The 26,071-nt window shown below is 35.7% G+C and overlaps 1 protein-coding gene and 2 non-coding genes across 6 annotated transcripts in view; 2 read left to right on the plus strand and 1 right to left on the minus strand.

Moving 5' to 3' along the window:
• Positions 1–483: 483 nt before the first annotated feature.
• LOC123703575 (chloride channel protein 2) overlaps positions 484–26,071 on the minus strand; it is a 77,563-nt gene continuing 51,975 nt past the window's right edge. For all 4 annotated transcript variants that reach the window (XM_045651653.1, XM_045651652.1, XM_045651651.1 and 1 more), the window contains 18 exons: positions 23,766–23,854; positions 22,832–22,953; positions 22,083–22,184; positions 21,655–21,757; positions 20,953–21,081; positions 19,471–19,633; positions 19,010–19,101; positions 16,192–16,330; positions 14,203–14,306; positions 7,852–8,046; positions 7,044–7,137; positions 6,412–6,550; positions 5,544–5,664; positions 5,065–5,181; positions 4,525–4,620; positions 3,905–3,991; positions 2,962–3,122; positions 484–2,445 (listed from right to left, as the gene is read on the minus strand). In XM_045651653.1, coding sequence (XP_045507609.1) covers positions 2,439–2,445; positions 2,962–3,122; positions 3,905–3,991; positions 4,525–4,620; positions 5,065–5,181; positions 5,544–5,664; positions 6,412–6,550; positions 7,044–7,137; positions 7,852–8,046; positions 14,203–14,306; positions 16,192–16,330; positions 19,010–19,101; positions 19,471–19,633; positions 20,953–21,081; positions 21,655–21,757; positions 22,083–22,184; positions 22,832–22,953; positions 23,766–23,854 — 2,060 coding nt within the window. In that variant the 3' untranslated portion in view covers positions 484–2,438. The remainder of the gene's footprint in view (positions 2,446–2,961; positions 3,123–3,904; positions 3,992–4,524; positions 4,621–5,064; positions 5,182–5,543; positions 5,665–6,411; positions 6,551–7,043; positions 7,138–7,851; positions 8,047–14,202; positions 14,307–16,191; positions 16,331–19,009; positions 19,102–19,470; positions 19,634–20,952; positions 21,082–21,654; positions 21,758–22,082; positions 22,185–22,831; positions 22,954–23,765; positions 23,855–26,071) is intronic.
• Positions 15,420–15,501, plus strand: Trnas-gcu. Its single transcript has one exon. It is a non-coding gene; the product is annotated as a tRNA-Ser (tRNA).
• On the plus strand, positions 20,300–20,381 carry Trnas-gcu. The gene has a single exon. It is a non-coding gene; the product is annotated as a tRNA-Ser (tRNA).

Below are 26,071 nucleotides of genomic sequence, written 5' to 3' on the forward strand. Positions count from 1 at the left end.
GTAAATGTAAAATATCCACAATATAAGGTCCCCTTTTGTGCAATTTATGTGAATTTCATTTTGTTATTTATGTAATGTGGTATGTACAATAAAGCTTTAATTCAATCATATTAGCAATGAAATTAGAAACTATCTTTTAACCGAAGCTTCGCTCGCCTGTTTATAAGAAAATAAATGTGTAGTTGGTTCATATAATATCCGATAGATGGCGCATTGTTTTGAAGTACATATACTTAATGATATAATGTAGCGGAATTTATAAAATTCAATGATTGAAAAAGACATCATAATAGATTTTCTCGTGAGAATTAGATATTATTCCGCCATATGATATTTTCCTCCTTTTATAATGGGTTTCATCCTACTGCGAATTTTTTTCACTTTTATTATTTTTAAAGGGATCTACTCTGGTGTAAAAAGACCACGGAAATAAAAGGAATTTTAGCCACGTAAAATTAAATTGCAGAAATAAAACAACACAAATCAACGCACAACATTCTTTATTAAAAAGCAACAGATCACAAAAGAAATGCATCTAAACATCAATATTTAAACGTCATATAAATATTCACTTAACCTAAACATAATTAAAAAGTCATAAAAATAAGATAAAACACATTTTATTATCTGTATTATGATCATAAAATTATGGCGCATTGTATGGACGGTGCTTTATTTTTCAAAATTTTGAGACGTTAAGGCTCAATTTCCTTTGGCAATACATACAAGAAAGAACCATTCCACCATTTTTATGCAGAACTAGCTTTCCACATTTCATGCAAATTGGTTCAGTAGTTAAGGCGTGATTGAGTAACAGACAAACAGACAGAGTTACTTTCGCATTTATAATATTAGTATGGATATGTACAAAGCAAATTGAACCTTACGCACATATTTTGTTCACATAATTTTAAAATAATGACTGTATTGTATTGTCTTTTATAAAGCTATCTTATTAAAAATAAATAGAACTAAATTGAAGCGTAATTAAAAACCTTCATGGTTCTAAATTGACTAATTTTTCGTAATAATTTTACTAATACTCGAAATTTTATTTCTATTCAGCTAGATACAATTTTGTGACAAGAATACTTGAACCTCTAGTAGTACCAAAAAAATTAGTTATATTAATAGTAAATCTTTTTTTGGGTTTTTTTTTGGAATGAGAAGTATCACAGATAACAAAGAACTGCTTTAACCTGATTCGCGCCAAAACCTGACGTTCGCCATCTTGTTTTGTCGTGAAATGTCAGTTATCATTTTATTTATATTTTTTATGATTTCCCTGGATATCTACAGATTATCAATTTTACGAATTTTTGTGGTACTACAGTCGAAAAAAACTAAAAAATTGGAATAAAAAGTATTTTGTACGTATGTATCACGTATTTCATACAAGCTACGTCTTTTATCGCATTTCCTAAAAACATGGGAAGCCTTATACAATTAATAATTAGATTTTACATTTGATTTCTTATGAAAATCTTCATCATAATAAATTTATGGCACGTTATTGTATATAGAATCAATATTTGTAATACACAATCACATTCTGTGTGCAAGCGAGACGGCAATACGATCAAACTCTTGTGCGAGTGAGACAGAAAAACCTCACTTTTTTCAAACGCGCTAGCTACGCTTAAAGCATTGGAATTAAATATTTCGATACAAAAAAATCGTTAAATAATCGTAGAAGTTTTTTACAACACGAAATATATATTTTTCTCTTTTTATTATTACTTTTAGAAGTTAAAAAAGCTAGCGAATATAAGCATGAAAATTGGTGGTACGGTCAACAAAAAATTTATAAATTTTTGATTTCAAAATCATTCAAAAAATGTAAATAAATATATTGTAAAGGCTCCATTGCATTGTCTAACTAATTCTTAATACTAAATGTAAAACTTTTGGAATGATTACAATGATCACAAGCCTTAATTTGGACTATACAGCCGGTTACTTAAGAAACACGCTGTATATATTCATATATCAAATATTTTTTATCTGTACTTATTTACGCACTTTGTACGCACAACCTATAACGCTGCCAAAAAATATTGATTTCCGTACTATAAGAAAAAATTCAGATACTATATCTAGTCTTTTGAGTTATTTTAATAGTCACAGAATTTTGGTCATTAATTTTATTAGTCAATAATAAATTTGTTTAGAACCTATATTGACTTGTCTTATACGTATAGACATTTCGACTATTGCCTAATTCATATTTCTCTTTTAATAGGGAACCAATAATAATAAATTATCTATATAGAACACTAAAATACACATTCTCAAAATATAAATAAATAACACAATCACTCGATCACTTTGTATACGTATCGAAGCACCAGTTCGTAAAAATGACTATCAAAAATACTGAAATAATTTAACTAATTTGCGACTCTTTGCTCCCAGCAATTGGGTCCATTTCGCCTTCTCTATTTCCTGTAACAAAATTTTCATTATTAGAATTTGAATATGGAAAAAGTACATTAGTGAAATGCAATAAACAAATGACGTTATTAAGTATGTAAGATATGTGTGTTTGTGTGGGTAGCGAGAAGTGTGCATTTGCAGCGAGCGTAATGTATAAGACGCAAGCGTGTGTGTGTTTATGCACACGATTGTGGGTGAACAGCACGGTATACTAGATAGCTTACGTGTCTCTGCATGTGTGCGTGTGTGCAAACAACGCGGGTTTTTATGAGTGAGTGGGTGAACAGTGAGAGGTTTGTATGTGTGTTCCCAGCGTGTCTGAATGCGAGTGCAAAGTTTGTATGTGTGTGTGTGAGCGGCGCGGTATCACTATCACTAGGCGGCGTCGGTGAAAAGTTTGGAGTAGAGAATGGTGTGGGCGTGAATTGGGCGTGTGTGTCCACTGTCCCTGTATCAGGAGGAACGTAGTGCATAGTATACATGTATGACTGTGCATGTGAGGGTGTGTGTATGTGTATATCTTACCGAGTCAGCGGCGCGGTGTCACTATCGCTAGGGGGCGAGGGCTCTGCGGCGTGCACCTTGATGAGCAGCGGGGGGGAGGTGGGCGTGGGAGGGGTGGGGGGAGCGGGACGGGTTGCCGCTGTTAGAGCTCCTGAGTTGACATCCTCTATGGCTTTGCGCAGCTGGAAGTGGAATAAATAATGAAAAAGATACATAAAGAAAGACAAATGAATGTAAGATATATAAAATACTAGATTTCCGCCCGCGGACTTCGCCCGCGTTTGTAAAGGAAAACCCGCATAGTTCCCGTTCCCGTGGGATTTCCGGGATAAAAACTATCCTATGTGTTAATCCAAGTTACCCTCTATATGTGTGCTAAATTTCATTGTAATCGGTTCAGTAGTTTTTACGTGAAAGAGTAACAAACATCCATACATCCATACAAACTTTCGCCTTTATAATATATATATTAGATTAGATTAGATAAATTAACTGACTGAAGAAGGAAAAAATGAGAGTAAGATTTGTTTACACATCTCTAAAAAAAAACGGAGATTAGCTGTGCTTTCAAATTTCTAATCCAACAACCAATCTATAAAAACAATTATTCAGTTTTGTAGACGACCTTTAGAGTGCTTTTTACATTGACCATAGCGTGTGAGTCAGTGTACAGTTTTTTGCAAGACATTTGACTTATTATACCATGAACTATTACTAAAAATACATATTAAATGGATCTACGGGTCACTATAATATCAGTGATAGACGTCGAATGTTCAGAATCATAGTGAACTTTTATGATTGACACGTAAATAACTATTAAAAATTCGTATACAGCGGGAGTTTCGCAAGGTTCTCATTTGAGACCGTTGTTTTTCAATTTGTTTTTAATTGATAAAGCTTATATTACATGAAATTTATAATGTACGCTGCGTTGCCTTTAAAAAAATAATTTTAAACATACCTCTTTCAAAGCTACAACACCAATGAGTCGTCCAATGGCTGTCACATACGCTCTGCTTACACCCAACGTTGAGAAAAGAGAATGTACCTGAAAAAAAAAAAAAAAAAAACAATAAATAATCTAATTCAGTCATCAGTTTTCATTAAATATATTTTTCCTGCCTTTTTTATTACTTTGCATTACATTACAGCAATAGACAGCACAAAAATATCGATATATTTATTCTCTTCTTCTTTTTCTATTGCTGTCACATTACTATCTTAAGAACAGATAATAATACAAAGGTGTATGACAAAGTGACAATAAATTTTAAGGATCGATTAGATTTTTCTTTGTTGAAAGATGATTTTGTTCAGCATAGAGAAAACTTAATGAAAGTAGGTAGATAGTAGTAAGGTAGTAGTTGGCAGTTGTCAAACTTTTAAGCTTTTGCATAGCTTCTATCGCGGGCCTTGAGCGCGGGGACCGAATCGAGAAATTCCGTAACGAAAAAACCTCACGCTCCCCACTCCGCCGGGCGGAGGTGTGGCTTGAAGGCATAGCATGTAATAGCGCAACCGCGGCAGTCCCCGAGTGACACACGGCGTTTTTTACAATATTTCTGTTTATAATAAACTCACTTTAAGCAACGACGTTCTCTCAACAAGCTGGAAGGGAGCCGGGTCGATGTGACAGATGTACAGGTTTTCATCTTCGTAGTCTGTGTCGTCTGGATTCTGCAATATCATATAAAAGAAAACATCTTAGCAACATTTTAGCACGGTTTGAGACGTTCTTAAAGTCAAATACTAAATGATTCAGAACCCGGCCGTTAGTCATTATCTCACTCTCTCTCTACTTTTCGCTTCTAAAATTCTCTTTTTGTACTTTTGAATCGTCATAATTTAATCACATTTTATAAGGAAACTAGCTTACCGCCCGCGGCTTCGCCCGCTTTGACTAAAACCTAATAAATTATATACTAAAACCTTCCTCTTGAATCACTCTATCTATAAAAAAAACCACATCAAAATCCGTTGCGTAGTTTTAAAGATTGAAGCATACAAAGGGACATAGAGACAGAGAAAGCGACTTTGTTTTATAGTATGTAGTGAAGTAATATTTACTACGTCAGAAACTTCAATTCTATCAAGAAGCAGCACAAAGTATTATTATCTTACCATATCTCGTTTCCTAGCGATTTGCAGCATCCTATCGAAGTCGATCTCTTTGGCCATCTCTAGCTGTTCCCACGCTTTTTGATCTTCTGGCGACATGTCACATACTCTCTCACGTGGCTGTAAAGTAAAATAAAATGACATTTCCTTATAAGGTAATTCCTTACAAGTTACAAGGTAATAGGAGGAGGGATTAGTAGGGATATTAGGGATAGGGCTTATTTACAATTTGTGGGTCTAGAAATTTCACGAACTTTTTAAAATAAAGACAAAATATGAAAGAATAAAATGACCAAAAATAAAAAATTCTACCTGCTACACTGCAATATGCCTATTCCATATATATTTCATATAACACCAGTAGTATTATCAAAATATTCAATTTAACACAGGATTGGCCACCTCATTTTTTAAGTCCATCAAAAGTAAGAAATCCGTCATAGTTCGATTTATTTCTACCTAAAATTAAAATAAAATCTCACCAATTGCACTTTCTTGTTAATAGACGGACTGCGAGGCAAACTGAGACCATCAGATAGACCTCCCTCCACGTCTGGTAGGAGGGTTGATCTTTTGAAGATAGCTTCGAATGCTGCACGAATCCTGGAATACGTCATTTTTGTTAGATAGATAAAAAAATGTAATCTGTAAAATATTTTAACATTTGTTTTGAGTAAGAGAAATAAGAAAGATGTTTGTATGTTTTCTGGAACAATGATGATGACATCAATCAAATTATACAAATTACAATATACATTATTATTATTTTGTTTACCCTATTAATTTTATCTGTACAAACGCGATGATACTTTTTTTTTCGCTTTCCTTTGAATCGTGGCGCATTCGTATAAATCGTGCCTAGGGGCTCAGACGTTGTTTATACGACGTTTGACCCAACTACCCTCACTTTCCTAATAGTTGTTGACTTTCTGTGATTTGTTATTAACTGTCTACATCAATTAGGCAGTTGTGTACAGTACATTCTTATTACATTCAAACTAAAATCGAACCTAGGTCCCGTGTAACTTGTAACAATATAATATTTACAACATTGAGATATACATATGGAAACGACACCGCCTACATCACTTATGTTCCGCTCAACATACGCCATATGGCGTAACTGCACGCTCATTTTTTATTTGTTTTGAAGTGAAACGCACCAAATATGCCTTTGGGTGTGTTACGATATTGCACAAACAATACGGAAAAGTGCAAAGGAATAACTTTCATCGGTAAGTACCTAACTAGATAATAATTTTTAAAACCTAGTTAGTTACCCACATATTTTGTTCGTGGTGTCTCCTCCATACGTAGTAATATTATCTCAATGATTTACAAGCAAATTACCTGGTCTCCGCCCCGGTGACGGTGGTGTACACAGCGGGGTGGGGCAGCGAGGGGGAGGGGGGGGCGCCCAACCCTCGGCTCAGTGTGAACGAGTTCGTTTTTTTCAAGATCGACTTGGGACGGAAGAGCTGGCCTGGGGCTAAAAAAATGTGAAAATAGAGATAAGAGGTTTAGAAAAACTTAATTTTTACAAATTTTCATCTTGGGCTTCTAGTCCAAGGACTTCAAACTTGTTAAAAAGTTACCTCTGCGTATTCTTTCTAAGTATGTGCCTTCGTTTAAGTGATTAAATTATCTTGTGTTAGAAGGCTTCCATAACAATTAAGTAATAATGTGCCAAATGACAATAACATTAAAAATAAAGACTTGTATTGAAGCTCTAACATTTGAAAAGCTTGACAGGTTATTTATATTTATTTTATTTATTAAAAAAAAAAGGTTGTCAAAAGAACTGGTTACATTCGTTTCTACAGAACTGATTAATTTTATATTTAACTTTTGTCAAACAAAATTTTATTTCTACTTTTCCAAAAATGAATATTTTTACTTCTATCAGAACGTTCTTTCTTTCTAAATTAGCACATTAATTTTTAACTTAAAGAATTATCATGAATTGAATTAATAATAATTACCAGGTATAAGTCCCCCCTGGTCCTTGGTAGTGAGAGAAGTGCCTCTCGTCATGCCGCTACCCGGCACTTGCAGCATATCTGGGGCCGGTGTCACCTGTTCGATTGTGAACCTTATGTTAGGCGAATAGGGTAGAGATTTGCATATATACAAAAATATAAATAATACAGTTACAAATATAGGTGGCATAATAAACTTCAATTGACACATTGTTGTGATATATTAGAAGTGAATTCTGCTTCATTCGTCAATATTTAGTTTATGACTACTGACTGCTTTATTAAAAGCGTTCTATGTTCTGTAAAATAATATTTTTTTATAGCCACAGAAAAATTGACCTGGAAGTTTTTAATATTAATTTAAAACATTAAGTACGGTAAAACTTGGAACTTCTAAGGGTTGGCGCAAACTTGCACCGATCACAGCCACTAGTGGCCAGCGACATCCATTTGACACATTTTTTCATACATTTTGTTGCGAACACTTCTGTAACAAGTGGTCACCACACACACGTGCACGGTGCGTCGATACAAAATAGAACAAAGAGACTGTCGCTGGCCACCGTAGCTGTGGTTTGCGCCGATCCTAAAATGTCATATAAGACCATTCTCACCTCTGTCACTTCGAACATTGAATACTACACGCCTTCCTCAATCATGAAATGTCTACTATCTCATTATCTGATCCTTCCTCCTCCCCCCTCACCTCGAACCGCGAGGGCCTGCTCACCCTCTCCCCCTCCCCTCCCCTCCCTCCCTCACCTCGAACCGCAAGAGCCTGCTCTTCCTCCTCCCCTCCCCTCCCTCTCACCTCGAACCGCGAAGGTCTCCGCACCCTCTCCTCCTCCCTCCTCCTCTCGGCCTCCCGCTGCCACAGCGCGGCCACCTGCAGGCGCCGCGACCGCCCCACCTGCTGCTCGATCAGCTTCACCAGCTCCCAGCGGTGGATCGAGCCGAGCAGGACCATGGATGCTGGGCTGTCCACTAGCGGGAAGCTTTTGATCGTCTGTGTGATGAAGATTTAAGGTGGGCGTTATTAAAACTGGATTTCAACTAGATGAAAGCTTTTGATTCAAACTCAAACTCAAACTCAAACATTTATTTATTCAATTAGACTTCTTCGAGAAGCACTTTTGAAACGTCAATACATATTTTTATCATTTACCACCGATTCGGAAAGCAGTATCTATGGAGAAGAATCGGCAAGAAACTCCATAGTTGCTCTTTTAAATCATTTCAGTATTACAATTTAATTTTACAAAATATGTAAGTAACCGTACGTATATATTATCATAATATGCCAAAGAACTGTCCTGCGGTTCTCACGCGACAACCCTCCATGGGTTTTTATCTTCCATATATTCCTTAATGCTGTAATAGGCTCTCTGAACTAAGACGTTTTTTACATAATTCTTAAATTTAGCACTACTAAACTCTTTAATACTATGAGGAATTTTGTTGTAAAAAAGTATACCTTGACCCATAAATGAATTTTTAACTTTAGCTAACCGGTAAAATGGCATTTCAATTTTATTTCTGTTCCTTGTGCCATAACAGTGTCTATCTCCTACTCTTGTGTGTAAGTCTGCGTTTTTGTGTACATATAAAATATTATTAAATATATACTGTGATGGTACAGTGAGGATACCAGTATTCTTAAAGAGATCTCTTAGTGAGTCCCTAGCACGTAAATTATATATAGAGCGTATGGCTCTTTTCTGTAATATAAATATAGTTTCAATATCTGCAGCCCTGCCCCATAGAAGAATTCCATAGGACATAATGCTATGAAAGTAGCTAAAATAAACCAATCTAGCCGTGTCTACATCGGTGAGATGCCTTATTCTTCGAACTGCATATGCAGCTGAACTAAGCTTAGCAGCGGTGGCGGCAACATGGGCCCCCCATTGTAACTTCTCATCTAGTGTCAATCCAAGAAAAACAGTAGAATCCACAGGGTATAATACCTCCCCGTTTAAAATAATATCCCTTTTTACCTTTTTTACATTTGGAAGGATAAATTCTACACAATTTGTTTTTTTTGCATTTAATAATAAATTATTAGCAGTGAACCAATTGGATATGCGTAAAAGAGCAGAGTTTACTTCGTCAACGTTTGAGTCATGTCTATCCACATTAAATATTAATGAGGTATCATCTGCAAACAGTACTATTTCACACATATCCTGCAAATAATAAGGTAGGTCATTAATATATACTAAGAACAAAAACGGTCCTAAGATAGATCCCTGCGGAACACCTATGTTAATCGGCGCACCGCGAGATTTCTCTCCATTAACAACAACGGTTTGTACCCTGTTCTGAAGATATGAAGCTATGAGGTCCTGAGATAAACCTTTAATACCATAAAAATTTAGTTTCCGTAATAGAGTGGTATGTTCTACACAGTCAAAAGCCTTAGAAAGGTCACAGAATATCCCTAAAGCATTCTTTGAATTTTCCCATGCTTTATATATATGTGACAAAAGAGCTATTCCAGCATCAGTAGTAGAGCGCCCCTTTGTGAAACCAAACTGTTTGGCGTGCAGTAAACCATTTGATACAAAATGACTACATAATTGGTTTAAAATTAATTTCTCGAAGACTTTGCTCAAAGTTGGTAAAATGGAAATTGGCCTATAGTTATTACAGTCTTCCTGGTCACCACTTTTAAATAAAGGAATTACTTTACTTAACTTTAATAAATCAGGGAATATACCACAGTCACAACATTGATTAAATATAAACGCTAAGTGGTTGGCAATGTTTTCTATAATATTATTTACTAAATTTACAGACATTCCCCAGAGATCACATGTTTTTTTTAAGTTTAATGTTTTAAAAGTTTTAACAATTTCCTCTGCAGTCACATGTCGCAATTCAAATAATACATTACACTCAGCAACATGGTCCCTCAAGTAGGACTCCGCAAGCGCTGATGACGAATTTAATTTTTCGGTAATACTAACAGGGACACTACTAAAAAAATCTTCAAAAGCAAGCGCAACATCAGCACTTTTGTCAATGACCCTACCAGCATTAACAAGTTTTATGGTACTATTTGATTGGCTTTTGCCCATTTCACCATTAATAATTGACCAAACCGTTTTAACTTTGTTATCAGAGTTGCGTATTTTATCTCTGACATACAAGCACTTGGCAGTGAAACAAACTTTTTTAAAAGTTTTTGAATAATTTCTAACATAACTAAGAAATGACATGTCTTTGTTATATTTCTTCATGCCATATAACTCATATAAAACATTCCTGCATCTGTGTATACTAGGTGTTGCCCATTGGCTAAATGGTAAATCCTTGGTAATACTTAAAGATTTAACTTTAAAGATTTTTTCAAACTCATTATGAATTAAATTAAAAAGATTTGTAAACATTTCACAAGGATTATTATGAAAGGATTGATCATTCAGGCCAGGCAATTTATTATTAATATTATCTCTAAATTTATGAATGCCTTTTTTAGTTATAGGCCTAACATTAATTCTTTTAAATGTAGGTATGCAATCCCATTCAAAAACTACTTTCTGGCCACAGTGATCCGAAGTCAGTGTATTGAGAATATTTTTTTCTAAAAAGTTACAATCACAGTAAACATTATCAATACAAGTTGCAGAACTAGGTGTAATTCGTGTGGGTTCATCAAAAAGTTTATGTAAATTAAATGATTGAAATAAATTAACTATTCGTGTTGCCGTTTGTGTGTGTGAAAGTAAATCAATATTAAAGTCTCCACATACTATAACCTTCTTTTCACTTCTGCTCAAACGCTTTAATATTTCTTCCATGACTGTCTCAAACATATTATAGTCACTGGAAGGAGGCCTATAAACGCAAACAATAATGTAACGCTCAAGTTCAACACAGGACAGTTCAATGGTGCGTTCTACAGATAGACTAACAATGTCAGTTCGTTCTTTGCATTTTACACTATTGTGTACAAAAATAAGAGAACCTCCATGAATAGCATGTTTCCTAAAGTATATACTTTTTAACTCATAATTATCAACATTTATTAACAACTGACATTGTTTAAGCCAATGTTCTGTTACACAAAAAACTTTAATACTATAATGATTTAAGAATAATTCTATTTCTAATAATTTGCTAGCCAAGCCTTGAATATTTTGATGTACAATGGAAAAAGGCTGCTTAGCTGTTGTCTTACATACTAGTTTAAATCTAGCTTAGGGCTAAATTTTCTGTCAACACTTAACCTAGGTTGGTGTATATAGTTACTACTACATAAAATTATAGTAGATCGATGGTCTGATACAGAACATGTACCAGACTGGTTAATAATTTTATATGCTATTAACATAGCAAGTTCTTTCTTATATCTAAATGGCAGATACACTGTATTCTTTGTCATACAAAAAGATTTTATACAGGAATTTAAGTCAAAATATATAAATGCATCACTATGATGATTTGTTAAATTATACAATTTCAAGTTAATATTATAGATAAACCTATATTGATTTTGTGTCAAACCAGGCAAATACGGTAATGTACACAACATAAATTTACATTTTGTCTCACCACTAATTTTTAACATTTTTTGAAATCCTATATCAATGTCATGTTTTTTTAAATTAAAACTATCTCCGTATAATATAATAACAATACTATTTTCATTAAAACTAAAATTATCTAATGAATTCATGATATATGTAAATGAACTATTAGGAGTGCAAAAATTAGTAACTTTATGCCCTAAGTTGTTAAGCAAAGCGCCAAAACCCTGACCTATATTATCTGACAACACAATAATTTCCTGCATGGAAAGATGTTTTGTTTTACTAGATGAAAGTGTTGCCGTTGGTTGAATACTATGTATGTTAGTGCAGTCAATGGTCTTATGGGGCGACGGTTGCTCATTGTCACTTATGGAACACTTACATACATAGTTATTGGTCAGAGACTCGAAGCGTTCCATATTTTCATTGCTTAACTTTAATATATAATCTGCCTCTTTTATGTGTTCATTAATTTGTAACTGGGCAGCAGAATATTTTTGGTTGAGGTCATATAATGTATCATTTAATGAGTCTATTTTCTCCTTAAGTTCTGTAGTTTCTACCTCATACATCATTTTATAATGTTCTAAGTCCCTATGATATCTATCTAACTCTTTCAAAAGGCTATTATTTTTAATTTGCAATTGTGCTACATTTTTTAATGAAAATCTATTTCTCATAACTGATTTAGTGCGTTTAATGAACCTACTTAATTTGAGATATTTTTTTAATTTATTATGTGAATTTAGCTTGATTTTTGTATTGTTTTCAAAGCCACTTAACTGTCCACATTCAAGCAGTTCACCAAGAAGACTGTTCGATGAAGTGCATAGCCGCTTGGAGTTATCTTCTTGAACCTCCATTAAACTGCATTCCAGCTCAACGATACGACTGAGAGCCTTCTCGTGGTCATTGGAACACTGTTGGAAGCTGTCAACAATGTCTTGGAGGGCTGTGCACTTGTTTTGGCTGTCTATATATTGAGTGTGGAGTTCAGCTAGCTCGGCCTTCAAACTTGTGTTCTTTTTTATAATTTTCTGGATTTCAAGTTCATGTTCCTCTCTCTCCAGCAAGAGTTGTTCACACAGGGATTGTGAAGCCTTTAAATCCTGTAATGTGGCCTTTAGTTTGTTTTCCATGTCTTTGGCCACCGCCTTGCGGGTCAGCATGTTGTAATTTTAATTGCTGAAACAGGTGAAATAGATGTTAAAAAATTGTATTTATGATGCAGTTATACTAAAAATTTACTTGTGTTAGATAGATAGTGAATAGATAAAAAGTAGTTTTTAGTAGAAATGAAGTATATTTTGTCTGGAGCTATTAGTTTTTGTCCTCTAAATTGCTTCCAACTTGTCAAGCAAAGTGAGACGATAACTATGCGCTCATGTATTTATTGTGACGTTACTCATAAAATATGAGCAGTGTTATTAGTTAAATGAATGGGAATGTTGTGTGTATCTTTAAATAAGATATATTAAAACTAGTACTCCCCTGGTTTATCCAAGACGAAATTCGAATTTGAATTTCCGTTGCCGTTGACAGCCACGTTATACAAAACGCAGCTTCAGTCACGTAATTATACGTATTTCACATGAAATAACACTTGTACGTTGAATATATAGTTTACTATTACTAATTTATACTGTTTTTGCAAGTAATTATTGAATTTAATATGATTTTTTAATTTAAAACTAAGGAGCTGATATTCACTCAGCTGTTGACATCTGTCAAGCTCCTTTGTCTGTGAGAACAAGATGGTCTTTCCTATAGAAAAAGGTAGACTGCGAAAATTTCCATCGTCTGTTTAAGATAAATGGGCATTATTAAAATTGCATTCCAACTTTTTTATCTTTTTATCATGCTACATGCAGAGATTGTTTTAAAACAGTTCTATACACCTAAGAAAAAAAGTCACAAATCGTAAAAAATGTCATAGCATTGTTACGATTTACATTGACTATGTTTCAAACGAAACAAAATAAGAGCTAACTTTATACCGATACCATATTATTGCACCCGTCTAGTTGAAATTGTTGTTCAAAGCTTAGCACTTCCATTTTTTGTAAATCATTGAATAATTTAGTTAAATATTGGACGATGCGAGTCTTAAGGCTCAGAAATGACATAGACAACCAAAGGACGAAAATTTATTGAACTTGAGGCCGGTTGCAGAGCTTCACCGACCGTCAGTGCGTACCATCGGTCCTGACGATACGCATCAACAATGTGTATGACTCAATAATATGACACTAAATAGTTAATACGCATGACAATACGCGTGCGTATGGTCGGTCTAGCTATGAACGGTTTTATGAATTTCCATACATATGACAAGCGCGACCGACGTACGCACTGATGGTCGGTCAAGCTCTGCAACCGGCCTGAACGTTTCAAAGATTTATTAAACTGTCATAAAGTTTTAAATAGAAAAGCGAAAACATACAGAAAAACATAGTAAGTACACGCGATTACCCAATTAAAAGTCATATTTCATCACTACAAGCACATATTTCAAAACTTCCAAACTTTTCAAATAGTGGGAAATATCAAAACACATTATCTTTTTTTTTCACATTTCTTAAGCTTTTCACTTATTATACAAAAATAAATAAAAATCTTTCCCTTACCTTATTCGCTTTAAGAATATCCTTCAGTTGCTGGAACGTCATTCTATTCCAAATATACTTCACGTCTCTCACCATGAAGTCTTCCACGCAAATGTCGTACATGCCTGCATTTTTTGGATAAATAAATATTTAAGAAAATATTAACCTCTATAGTTGTAAGTATATTAACACCAATACATAGATACTATATTATCTGTCGCAACACATATAAAAAGTGGCCAATGTTATAATCTTTATTACCAGTTAAACTTCAAAATTGGATAAGTAATTTAGTAGGTAACGTTGTGTAATGGGTAGACACACAAATATTTAATTAGCTGTATGAAAACCTTTTACTTTTAATTCAACATGATACGCATGGTCATTGACTTTGGCAATATTTTCTATAATTAAAATATATAATTTATTATACCTATTTTTTCGATTCTAATAATTTATTTTTATTTTATTTATTTAACCCTTTAATAGTTGTACAGTTAAGAAACCTTATAACTACTTACACATAGAATAGAGTACAACTAATTTGGCGGCCTTATCACTTAATAGTGATCTCTTCCAGGCAACCACGGTAAAAGGTAAACAAGCAAAAAATCACTAATTGGCGGGATGAAAAAAGAATAATTACTAACTACAAGAAACAAAAAAAAAATTAGATAATATAATAGAGAGGTTATAATAAAAAGCTTTGTAAAATGACTATTGAAAAGGAAATTATGTAATAAATGTATTAAGTACATAACCTTTAATTGTTGCATTTGTAAACAATTGAAATGCGAATATGTATGACATTGAGTATATAAATGAAAATAATTTATACTATGTTTACTATGATGGTTTAAAAGACGAATCGTAAACAGGAATAAAACTGTTAGTATATCAAAGAAGTGAATTAATAAATCTAATATTACAAAGGTGTAACGATTGTTTTGTTAGGTTGTAGGGGAACCAACTCTAAAACTACTGAACTGATTTTGAAAATTCTTTTACCAATAGAAAGTTACATTAATTGTCATAGGCTTTGTTTATACCGGGTCAATTAGGGCGAAGCGGGTAGCACACATAACACATAAGTTTCCAAAAATAGGACTAATTAACTTCAGAAACCACCAAAACATCAATTAAAATAATTTCTAATCACAAAATTGATTTATTATCAAATTTAATCATCTATAATCTGTAATAATAATTGTAAGTCTAATTTTATAACAAGTGTATGTGACGAGGTGGCCGAGTGGTTAAGGCGTTGGACTGCTAATCCAATGTGCTCTGCACGCGTGGGTTCGAATCCCATCCTCGTCGATATATTTTGTTAATATTAACAGATATTAAATTCGTTAATATTAAAATTAGAGGGTTTGGAAGAGCCTTAAATTTAAGGGTAGTTTGTTTGATTTGAGAAATTCTAAGTATAATTTTTATACAGTTACGTATTTGTGAAGCTTGTAATTTTACTCGTATCAATATTCTTATATATACGATCTTTTAAAAATTTTCCCTGTAAAGTATTCGAAGCGAATTTTCGAAGTTAAAATCTATTTCTAAAAGAAAATAGTATAAATTTCACCCAAAAATCCAAAAATGGTAACCATAGATAATATATACTTAAATAGTAGGACTGATTTCAATGATTGTTGCTGTGTTGCATTTGTACATCTTGATTAGTTAGAATATGTTTAACAATTAATTATAATACAATGTTTAACAGGATGTAATGGTAGTTACCATTACATCCTGTTAAACATTGTCTAATAGGGCAGAGTAAATAAAAAATGCATTTACACTTATAGAACTAATAAAAAAAAGACGTGTGGCACTCGGGGACTGCCGCGGTAAAGCTATTACATGCTATGCCTTCAAGCCACACCTCCGTGCCCATCGGAGTGGGGAGCGTGAGGTTTTTTCGTTACGGAATTTCTCGATTCGGTCCCCGCGCTCAAGGCCCGCGATAGAAGCTATGCAATAGCTTAAAAAACTTTTTCAAACACTCACGGCTAGCAGAAGACAATAAATCAGGCAGATACGGCAGTTTCTTGATAAGTATAATACTGTCGAAGCAAGATGGCTGCAAAAGAGCTGCAACTGCGTTAGCTGCTAATACTGCCGCCATTATTGGGAGCAGATGGGTTACCTGGAAATAATACATCATTTATCTATACTAATATTATAAAGCTGAAGATATTGTTTGTTTGAACAGGCTAGTGTCGGGAACTACTGGTCCGATTTGAAAAATTAGATAGCCCAGAGGAAGGCTATAGGCTATATTCCATCTCGTTAAGACAAACAGGAGCGGAACACTGCGGGTAAAACCGCAGGGCACAGTTAATTAAATAAATTTATATTGAAAATGCTTAAAAATATAGTTAGTAATGTACATGCCAGTATTTTTTACACATTTTCTAATTTTTTTTTTCCTAAATTTAGGTACTTAAAGCATTTATCTGATGAAAAAAATGCTAAAAATAATAATAAATAAACATTGATATATATATGTTAGAGCGTGGCTGTATTACGTAATTAAATACTGATACAATATTTCTTAAACATCTTTACTCGACCAAAGTCAAGACAAGAATGCCTCGCAACTGCAGACGACCGTTATTTATACGACGATCAAAACAACCATTCGAGTGGTGTGACTGTATGAGTCAGCGCAGGTGTTGTTTGTGTTGTTTTGATCGTTATTTTGAATATGACATGTAATATTATTATTATTTGGTAATTAAATGATTATTAATACTTTTATCCATTTAATTATTATTAAATTAATTAATTAAGTTCATCAATTGATTTACTTTTAAAATATAATTTTATCGTTAAATTAATCGCGCTAACACGGCCATTCTGAAAAAAGCTCGTGCTCTGAGCGTTAATTCAAACAATCAGGTTATTATTATTTTCCGCCCAGTTGTAAGACTAAGTCACAGAAAACCCGTACAGACAAGTGGCATTCGATTGTATTATTATCTGCCCAGTTGTAAGACTAAGTCACAGAAGACCCGTACAGACAAGTGGCATTCGATTGTATTATTATCTGCCCAGTTGTCAGACTAAGTCACAGAAGACCCGTACAGACAAGTGGCATTCGATTGTATTATTATCTGCCCAGTTGTCAGACTAAGTCACAGAAGACCCGTACAGACAAGCGGCATTCGATTGTATTATTATCTGCCCAGTTGTCAGACTAAGTCACAGAAGACCCGTACAGACAAGCGGCATTCGATTGTATTATTATCTGCCCAGTTGTCAGACTAAGTCACAGAAGACCCGTACAGACAAGTGGCATTCGATTTGTTTTATTATCTGCCCAGTTGTCAGACTAAGTCACAGTAGACCCGTACAGACAAGTGGCATTCGAGTATCATAATAAGTTTCCATTACCGCTAACACGGTCATCTAAATTCTGCTTTGGTACTATTCTTACACGTACATAGGATACAATAGCAGTTTAGCAATTGCTTGTACTTTTCGCTCCATAGCAATCATTGTGGAGTATTATTGTGATTTGATATTTGCATAGTATTCGATAGCTCAACGAGTTTTTCCAGCTGCGAACAGCGGCTTCTCAACTCTCAAGTGATAACCATAGTCCTGGAACATAATTAAAAGTTAAAACACAAGTTATATCCGGCTTGGCCAAAGTAAAACAATAACGTCCTCGTACGTTCATTTGAAATGAGTACGGTAATTCATCTCGTGATGTCAAAACATTATGTTTTGACACAAACATAACCGCTCGGCCAAACTGACCTTATAGAACTCCAATCAAATCCACATGACAAACTCAAACTCAAATATTTTACTGGTCTTCGTTTAGAAATGCTTTTGAATCATCAAAATACAGAAAAATAATAATTTATCAGCACAATAGCTTACACTGGGCACCATCGAAGGCACCTCATTAGATTTAAATTCCCACGGAATCAATAATTTATAATTTGTGACATAAGCACGTCGTTCGCTTACCAAAATTAAAGGCTCAACTATCCTGGACAACCGCCCGGTTTACACACTGCGTTTAAATAATATTGATGAACTACATTACCGTTACAATTTTCCACACCACAATCATTTACTTCACACAAGAAAACACACATTGTGTGAGTTCCTTCATCCTTGTTTTAACTTGAAGGAATTCGAAGTCCACAGTCACATACTATTATGATGGTGACAGTGACAGTTGCACAATTTCACGTAGTATGATGGAAGAATTTGTGCCAGCCTGCCAGGATTCCGAGTGAGGGCTGGTTCATCTTCTACTTCTGATGTTAGAGCGTGGCTGTATTACGTAATTAAATACTGATACAATATTTCTTAAACATCTTTACTCGACCAAAGTCAAGACAAGAATGCCTCGCAACTGCAGACGACCGTTATTTATACGACGATCAAAACAACCATTCGAGTGGTGTGACTGTATGAGTCAGCGCAGGTGTTGTTTGTGTTGTTTTGATCGTTATTTTGAATATGACATGTAATATTATTATTATTTGGTAATTAAATGATTATTAATACTTTTATCCATTTAATTATTATTAAATTAATTAATTAAGTTCATCAATTGATTTACTTTTAAAATATAATTTTATCGTTAAATTAATCGCGCTAACATATATGTACATATGGAGACGACACTGCCTACATCACTTATGTTCCGCTCACCATAAGCCATATGTTTTGTTCGTGGTGTCTCCTCCATACGTAGTAATATTATCTCAATATAAATAAACCGCTTTTTTCTGTAATTTGAGTAGTTTCTGAAAATATGAATTTACTTCAATGTAAAAAAAAATAACAATATATATCTCACCTGTCCAGTCATTTCAATAACTATAACAATCGTAGACACAGTATGTGTAACTGCTCCAGTGAAAGCGGCCGCACCAACCGTGGCGTAGCCCCCTAAAAAAAGAAATTATATTTATTTTATATAATTATATATTTTATTTAAAACTATGGGCGCGTGTAAGAGTTACAAACATACATCCATATATTCTTAGATCTATCTATGTAATGATAATAATAATAGTGTAATCATTCTTATCTAGAAAAATATTTTTATTAATTGGAATTTGGTGTATTTTGCCCTCCGTAACAAGGATACTTACAAATATGTGCGCATACGCAATCATAAATCATTTAGACATAGACATAGACAGACATTTATTCACAAACACAAATTATTTAATTGTTTTCTTCTAAGTATTATGACGTCACTAAGTTACTTAGTAAGTTAGTATACAAGTAATTAAGTAACACCACAAATCTCACCAGGCAATATCTTCTGTATATGTCCGCCATACGCCACGCCCAACGGGCAGAAATAGTGCATAACTTCGCCCGTAAACCTGCCCAAAGAGGCGCCCATTTTGAAAGCCGGCACGAATATACCAGCAGGCACTGGTAGAGTACATGATACCATGCTGAGGAAGTACTGAGAAGAACAAAAATAACAAAAAATAAAAAAAATACAAAAAAAAATATATATATATAAGAGCATGTGTGAAGTGAAATTTCTTAGACAAGATTCAAATATACCAAAATCGTCGCCTTACTCCATGACATGACGGTATTGCCATGATGCGACCTTGAAATTTTACTCTCAATGCGTTTAAGGAAGGTTCACTTCAAAAAATTACATAAAATGCAAAAAAATCTTAAAAAACATCTTCAAGGGATGTAAAAAAGTACGGCAAGTTGAATTTCTGACGATTATCACAGGCTGTGAAGTATTCAGAGATAAATCAGTGGCAATATCACAGATTACTTATTATAGTTACTGGCAATATTATAACTGCAAAAGTTAGTTTGTTTGTCATTCTTTCACGTCACAACGGAACGATTTTATGCTTTGATTCCTCTGGCTAAAGATAGTTAGCAGAAATGTGACTTGATCTGCATAAATTTAAGTAAACATCATACAATAATATTAGCCAACTTGTTAATCGAAAAAAAAGCAATAAATAACAATTATTTACTCTCAATGTGACATATAAAATTGAGGCTTAAAGCGTGAAATCGTAAAGTATGACGGTACAAAAACATCTGTTTATTCGTAGCAACTAGCAAAATAATTGAAAAATTGATAACAAGTGTACATGACGAGGTGGCCGAGTGGTTAAGGCGTTGGACTGCTAATCCAATGTGCTCTGCACGCGTGGGTTCGAATCCCATCCTCGTCGATACTTTTTGAATATTGTGAACATTTTTAACACAAAACAATTTATTGGAAATTAATCGGAATTGCTGTTTCTTAGACATAATTATTTTAATAGCATACTTTTATGCATACTATTTAATAATGAGTAGTAAAGAAAATATTGCTTATTTATGTATACTGAAACCTTGTCCTATAAAAGTGTATTTTAGCGCCAACAGAAAATATTGTAAAAGCGGAAAAGAATATTCATTTGAGACCACTTAAGGCGGCCGTACACGGACCGCTTCAAGCAGTTGAGACTCGACGGCTTGAAGCCGCGACCACGCGGTGTTCTATAGACATTCAATCACTGCCGTGCACGGACTGCTCGAGCAGTCGCGACTGCTTCAAGCCGTCAACTGCGCAGTTTGCAGCGACAGCTCGAGCAGTCATCGACCAACCGCTCGAGCAGTCCGTGTACGTAGTTCAGCCGTTAACTGCTCGAGCAGTCTGTGTACGGCCGTGCTTAGTTTCAGCAAGCAGCAGCAAGATGCAAGTTATGTATTGTTACTTTCTTTGTTTTTATTTTTATCATTCTAATAAATTATACTCACAATACTAAAGAAATATATAATGAGGCACCCAAAATGGTCCACTTCGGGTGTCTGCCAGTGAGACACAATGGCCGCTTGTTCTGCTGTCAGTTCGTCTGACCATGTGAAGTTGGCGAAGAGAGATAATACCTGTAATAAGATAAAGATAATAATAGTTTGTAATTATGATGGTAGGTGATGATGATGAAGATGGTGATGAATTATATATTCTAATTCTAACAATATGTGGGTTAATAAAATTTTATAGTTTGCAAATAGAGATAACACCTGTTTTAATATTAGGTTTATTTTAAATTTGTATTGGTTTTGGTGATGATGAATGCATGAATTAAATGGCCGCTAGTTCTGCTGTCAGCTCGTCTAACCATGTGAAGTTTGCGAAGAGAGATAATACCTGTAATATATTGTGTTTGTAATTATGATGGTAGGTGATGATAATGTTGATGGTGATGATGATGGTGATGAATTGTATACTCTAATAATATTATGTGGTTCAACAAAATTTTATAGTTTGCAAATAGGGATAACACCTGTTTTAACAAATAGATTTAGTTTAAATTTGTGTTTGTGGTGATGATGATGATAAATTGAATACTGTTGTAGTTCTAAAAATGATTATTAATAGCTTGTATAAAGCACGTTTAGATAAAAGCACATGTTGATGATGACAATGACGATGATCACGATGATGATGATAAATACCTGTGGTTGATTGCCCAGGTCAGCTGCCATATATTTTCCAATCCCGGGCGGGAACAGTATCGACATTACTGCCAAGGTCACAAACCCGGGGTAAATGAAACGACTGGTATAGAAAGAGATATTTAATTATATATAATTTTACTCTAATAAATAATGATGGATGATTCCTGTGACACTTCATTGTGTTCCGAATTATGTATTTTATGTTTAAAAAGCAAAAATAATTTTAATGCATAATATTTTTATTTTAAGGCGGCATTATTACCAACATTATTTACAGGTACATTTGACTATCCGCTTGTCTGTGGCTTATAATTTTTTTAGCCTATATAAGCCTACCTACGTTAAAAGTATTATGAAAATCTGCTACGATAAAAAAAAGAATTTACTCTTAAAATATTAGTTAAGAAAATAAATTAAAAACTCACTTTTTCTGCAGGAAAGTGCTCAAATACTTAGTGTTACGGATAAAGAGCACATATTGACGATGCAGCCACACCCATAGCGCCGCCATTAGACCACACACAATGCTGAAAATTATATACATATATTTATATTATTAATAAGTTTTGAGAGGTTTGAAAAAGGGCTGCTGTAATAAGCTTTCAGTTATATGTATTAGTGTTAGAATAATCAGTAGTAGTGTCAGTAAAAATCTCGATTTTTAGTGCTTCACTACATAGTATAAAAAAAACTCGCTTTCTCTGTCCCTATGTCCCTTTCTATGCTTAAATCTTTAAAACTACGCAACGGATTTTGATGCGGTTTTTTTTAATAGATAGAGTGATTCAAGAGGAAGGTTTAAGTATAGAATTTATTAGGTTTTAGACAAAGCGGGCGAAGCCGCGGACGGTAAGCTAGTTAAATATAATTTTAGTTAGATATTTTCTATTTTGACTGAGAATTCAATATTATTTCGAAAACATAATTATTTTTAGCGAGAGTAGTTTATTTCCATTGTATTACTATTTCACGGTTAATCTTTATGATGTTGCATTTATAAATACTTACTATATCTTTCTCACAATACCAAAACCCATTATGCTGTTTTTTTATAAATATTTTTTTTTCTCATTATTTAGGCATACATTCACATTTCCCTCAGCTTACACAATACAAGCATTTCACAATTCACACCAAAAACATGCGCAACACATGTATGTATGTCTCTACTTACCCTAGTAGTACGAAAACAGCGAACTCTTGTGGATCAAACGGAAAGTCTTGAGGTAGACTGGTTGGGAACAGTGGTTTGACTGTCGGCATTGCACCTGACCATACTGATAGTAAGCGGAACATCTGTAAAAATGAGGGTATGTGAATATTTTACATTTACAAAAGTACATATTTATATTTCCATGGTAGAGTCTGGTAAGTATTAAGAACAACAATTACAAATAAGTATACTATATACTAATATTGCTTATTTTTATTAATGAGGGTACATTGACATTTTTATATATTAACACTAGCTTTCCGCCCAACGGCTTCGCCCGCGCAGTCAAAGAAAATCCTGCATAGATCCCGTTCCCGTGGGATTTCCGGGATATAACCTATCCTATGTCCCGGGGTAAAAGTAGCCTATGTCCTTTCTCGGGTATCAAAGTATCTCTATACCAAATTTCATGCAAATTGGTTCAGTAGTTAAGGCGTGATTGAGTAACAGACAGACAGACAGAGTTATTTCCGCATTTATAATATTAATATGGATGACCAAAAATTTGTGCGCTCCTCTTTATCTTATTTGATAGACAATACACATTAAAAAATAAATAAAAATAAAATAAAATTTATTAGCAACTTCAAATATAACATTACAATATTGCTCTGCCTTCTGAACTAGGTAATTACCTGTATCTCAGAAGGCAGTGCCTTCCCTTACAAATTCCATATAACATTATATTTGGCAAGTAAACAAAATAAATTTTAGTGACTAATGACAAAAGAATACAAAGTAAATGATAAAGAAAATAAAAATAAAATATACGATTTGGCCGATGGATAGTGTGTGTGAATTCATCCATTCTTAAGAATTTTTTTTTGGCTTCATTTGATTCAAATGTGCTAATTAACACTAGTTATGCTAAAAAAGGCTTTCTTTTTAAACTTACAATAGCACTGCAACAAGCGGCAAAGAAACCCCGCCAGTAATTGCGGACAGCAAAGTATGTCGTCGTTACTTCGATTGAGAATAACACACCTGAAATTACATACAATATAAAATAGTTGTATATAGTTATATAAAGAAAAATGATTACAATTGTTTTGTATAGATAACTTAATATTGTTATTTAACCACTGGAAAAGAGCATTAACGCCGTTAGTACACCGACGCATTCGCGTGCTGCAGCGAAACAACGAAAAATCTGTCAGCAGTATGGCAGGTTTTCGCATATGATATGTCTCACTCTAGCACATAGATAGATGAAATAGTTGCGTCCTTGTCAGTATTGTTTCGCAAGGAACTGCAAATGGCCATTACACAGACGCATTGCGGAAAAGTTGCAAAAACAAACAAAACATTCCGGGTTTGGCACTCGAGCCGAGCACTTGTGCTTAGCGAGAGCGCTCTACCTGCCGTCTATTGTTCTCCGTAGAGACGGGGGACCGCTACCTGAAATTCGCCGAAAGGCCAATTCCGGGAAGTGACCCGCGCCTTTGTTGGGAACAATAGCGATCGATAAGCGACCGGTCCCACCCCGCCTGCTCAGGTAGTTTACTACCTGGTCAGTCGCGGTGCAACCACAGCTGCATTCGCAGCGTACAACTATTCCTGTTTCTCGACGCGCCAGTCGCGGTTTCTCCGTTGCCCACCTAACGGTGTCAAACGGGCTTCGGAGAAATTAACACCATTCGGTGGGAGTATCTGTGGGGCGCAGATACCGCACGTTTGTATAAACGGCGTACAGCCTCACCGCTTCGGGAGCTTTTCGGTGACTGTGAGTCCGGGGTCCTCTTAGTAGGCACTGCCACGGCGGGCAGGTACTCCAACTGCTCGCTAGCGCACGGACTCGGCCGAAAACTACTCTCGACGGGTCCACGTCACGCTTTCGCAGGGGGTCACTCCAAGACCCCTGCGGACCGTTAGGTAGTGACAACCTCACCCCGCTATCACCAGCGGGACGCACTAACACACCCACACTCACGCACAAACGTGTAGGCACACAACCCCCCCCCGCCCGGAAGCGGGGAGGGACGCTAGGACGTCAGTTAGAAAGGTAGGATGTCCGATACTTTGGAGGGCTTAGACATGAAAGCCTTTATGGCTTTCCTAGTTAGGGAGAACCCGGAGGTACTGCGCGCCTTTCTAGCACGCAGTACCGCCGGGGCTCAAAACCTTGCCGCGCCCGTTGCGCAACCGCAGAGGGACTCTCCTGAGTCCCCACCGCTGTCCCCAGTGGCAGTCGAAGCGGGGTTCGAAGCCCCGACCGGCATGGAGTGCGAAAGTGCTCCTCCTTCGCCAGCAGCTTCGGAGGCGGAGTCCTCAGACGCATCTGACGGGTTCGAAACCGTCAAGAACAAAAAGAAGCGCAAATTAAAAGACTCTGCGCCGCCCGCTAAAAGGAACGCGACCGTTCGCGATTCCTCGCGCGCCGAGCCTAGCCGTGCGCCCCCCGCCCCTCAGGCATCCGCCCCTCAGGCACCTGTAGACCCGACCGCGGGCAACACCGCGACCGCGACCCGCAAACCGCCTTCTCCCCCACCCGTTTACGTGAGGGATAAATCAGCCTGGCTGAAAATCTCAGCCTATTTAGAAAAAGAAGGTATCCCCTTCAAAGCTCGCCCAACTAAGGACAATATTCGTGTCCAATTGTTAACTTCAACCCATCACAGGGTTTTCACGGCCTATCTAAGAGCCGAAAATATAGGCGGTCATTCGTTCCCCCTTCCGGAGGAACGCTCCTTAAGAGTTGTCATAAAAGGGATCCCCAAAGAGATCTCTGCCGACCAAGTCTTCGATGACTTGAAAGGCCAAGGCTTCCCCGTCCAAGAGTGCTTTAGAATGCACAATAGAATCACAAAAGTAGCATACGACATGGTCCTCGCGGTCCTTGATCGTACCCCGAAGGGGAAAGACATTTTTAAAATGCGGCATTGCTGCAAGCTTTCAGGGCTCAAGGTGGAAACACCCGACTCCCATAGTTACATCAGACAGTGTCACCGCTGTCAGCTCTACGGGCACTCTGCCCGCAACTGCTTCTCGCGGCCTCGCTGCGTTAAGTGCTTAGGCGACCACGGCACGGAGGATTGCACGAGGTCTAAGGATTTGCCTAATGAGGATCCACCGTCCTGCGTGCTTTGTGAGACTTCGGGTCACCCCGCGAACTACCGGGGTTGCCCGAAGGCTCCCAAACACAGGGTGGGGGGTCGCCAGAAGGCGAATAAACCTCGCGGAATCGCCCGCGCCGGGGCTCAA

The sequence above is a fragment of the Colias croceus genome, chromosome 26 (genome assembly GCF_905220415.1).
Source record: "Colias croceus chromosome 26, ilColCroc2.1".
Taxonomy (NCBI): domain Eukaryota; kingdom Metazoa; phylum Arthropoda; class Insecta; order Lepidoptera; family Pieridae; genus Colias; species Colias croceus.